The 1,055-nt window shown below is 44.5% G+C and overlaps 1 protein-coding gene across 1 annotated transcript; it reads right to left on the reverse strand.

Annotated features, from left to right (window-relative positions):
* Positions 1-4: 4 nt before the first annotated feature.
* On the reverse strand, positions 5-809 carry LOC110034812 (transcription factor TCP20-like; the record flags this gene model as incomplete). Its single annotated transcript, XM_020739053.1, has 1 exon — positions 5-809. A coding segment is annotated over exon 1 (429 nt), but the record flags the coding sequence as incomplete, so codon positions are not given.
* Positions 810-1,055: the final 246 nt, after the last annotated feature.

The following is a 1,055-nucleotide window of genomic DNA, read 5'->3' on the forward strand; positions in this document are numbered from 1 at the left end:
TGAATTTGTTATGAGAAATGGAAGAAGGTGCTGCGGCTAGCGCGGAGGCGGGGATGGTGCCGGAACCGGTGGCCGCCATGATAGAAGGCTCCGCCTGCTGTAGAAGCCATTGAATAGTCTCGCCGTCGGACTTGTGACCGAGCTCGCGAGTCAGTTGAAAGATTCGAGCGGCGCAGAGAGCTGGCATGCGGATCCTACGCCCGCGGCCTTCGACTTTAGTGTGCCGATCCTTGTTGGAGCTTCGCTTGGGAGCAAGCTGCTTCCTTTGCTCGTCTTTATCCACCGCACTGGTAGGCTCTCTCTCAGCTAAGGAAGAAGTGGAGGGAACGAGGGGTTGGAGGTCTCTGCTATCTCTTGAGGGATCCCTTTTATCTGGGTTTAGGAGAAACTTTGGTTGCTCCGGTGGAATATTGGAAGAACTCTTGGGATCCATGATGGTGAAAAAGAAGAAAAGCTGCAGTTTTTGGGATTTGGATGGAGAAAGGAGGAAGCTTTGATGAGTTTCGACTGGAATTTTTACCAGTTAATAGGATTAGATTGGGGGAGGCGAGGTTGGGAGAAGGGAAAGCGAGAGAGAGAGAGGATGACTGCTTTCAGACTACTGTTGATTAAAAAAAAGTAATCTTTAGCATATTGATTTACCGTTCTTCGTTTTGAGAGATGGAACCGTGCAAGTGACTGAAGAGTGATTCAGAAAAGTTGGAGGGAAGATGAGGGGGACACCATGACTGATAGATAGGTGTTGGACTGAATTGGGCAAAAGAGGATTGGGAAGAAAAAGGAAGCAGAAGTGAAGCCTTTGGAGACAGACACGGCCGAGATTGCAGGGGTGTGGTTGAGATTCAGGATTATTATTATTTTATTATTATTATTTTTTTTTTTGACAGAGTTGGCAGAGTGAAAGTTTTTAACCAATTAGGGCATAAAATTTAAAGAAAATTTATATACATGGCACCCAAATTTTCTGTATTTACTTATCTCACACTTAAACTTTAACTTTTACACCTTAAGCATCCTAACCTATATATAAAAGAGTGGTTTTTGGTGATAATATT

The sequence above is a fragment of the Phalaenopsis equestris genome, unplaced genomic scaffold (genome assembly GCF_001263595.1).
Source record: "Phalaenopsis equestris unplaced genomic scaffold, ASM126359v1 Scaffold193565, whole genome shotgun sequence".
In the NCBI taxonomy this organism is placed as follows: domain Eukaryota; kingdom Viridiplantae; phylum Streptophyta; class Magnoliopsida; order Asparagales; family Orchidaceae; genus Phalaenopsis; species Phalaenopsis equestris.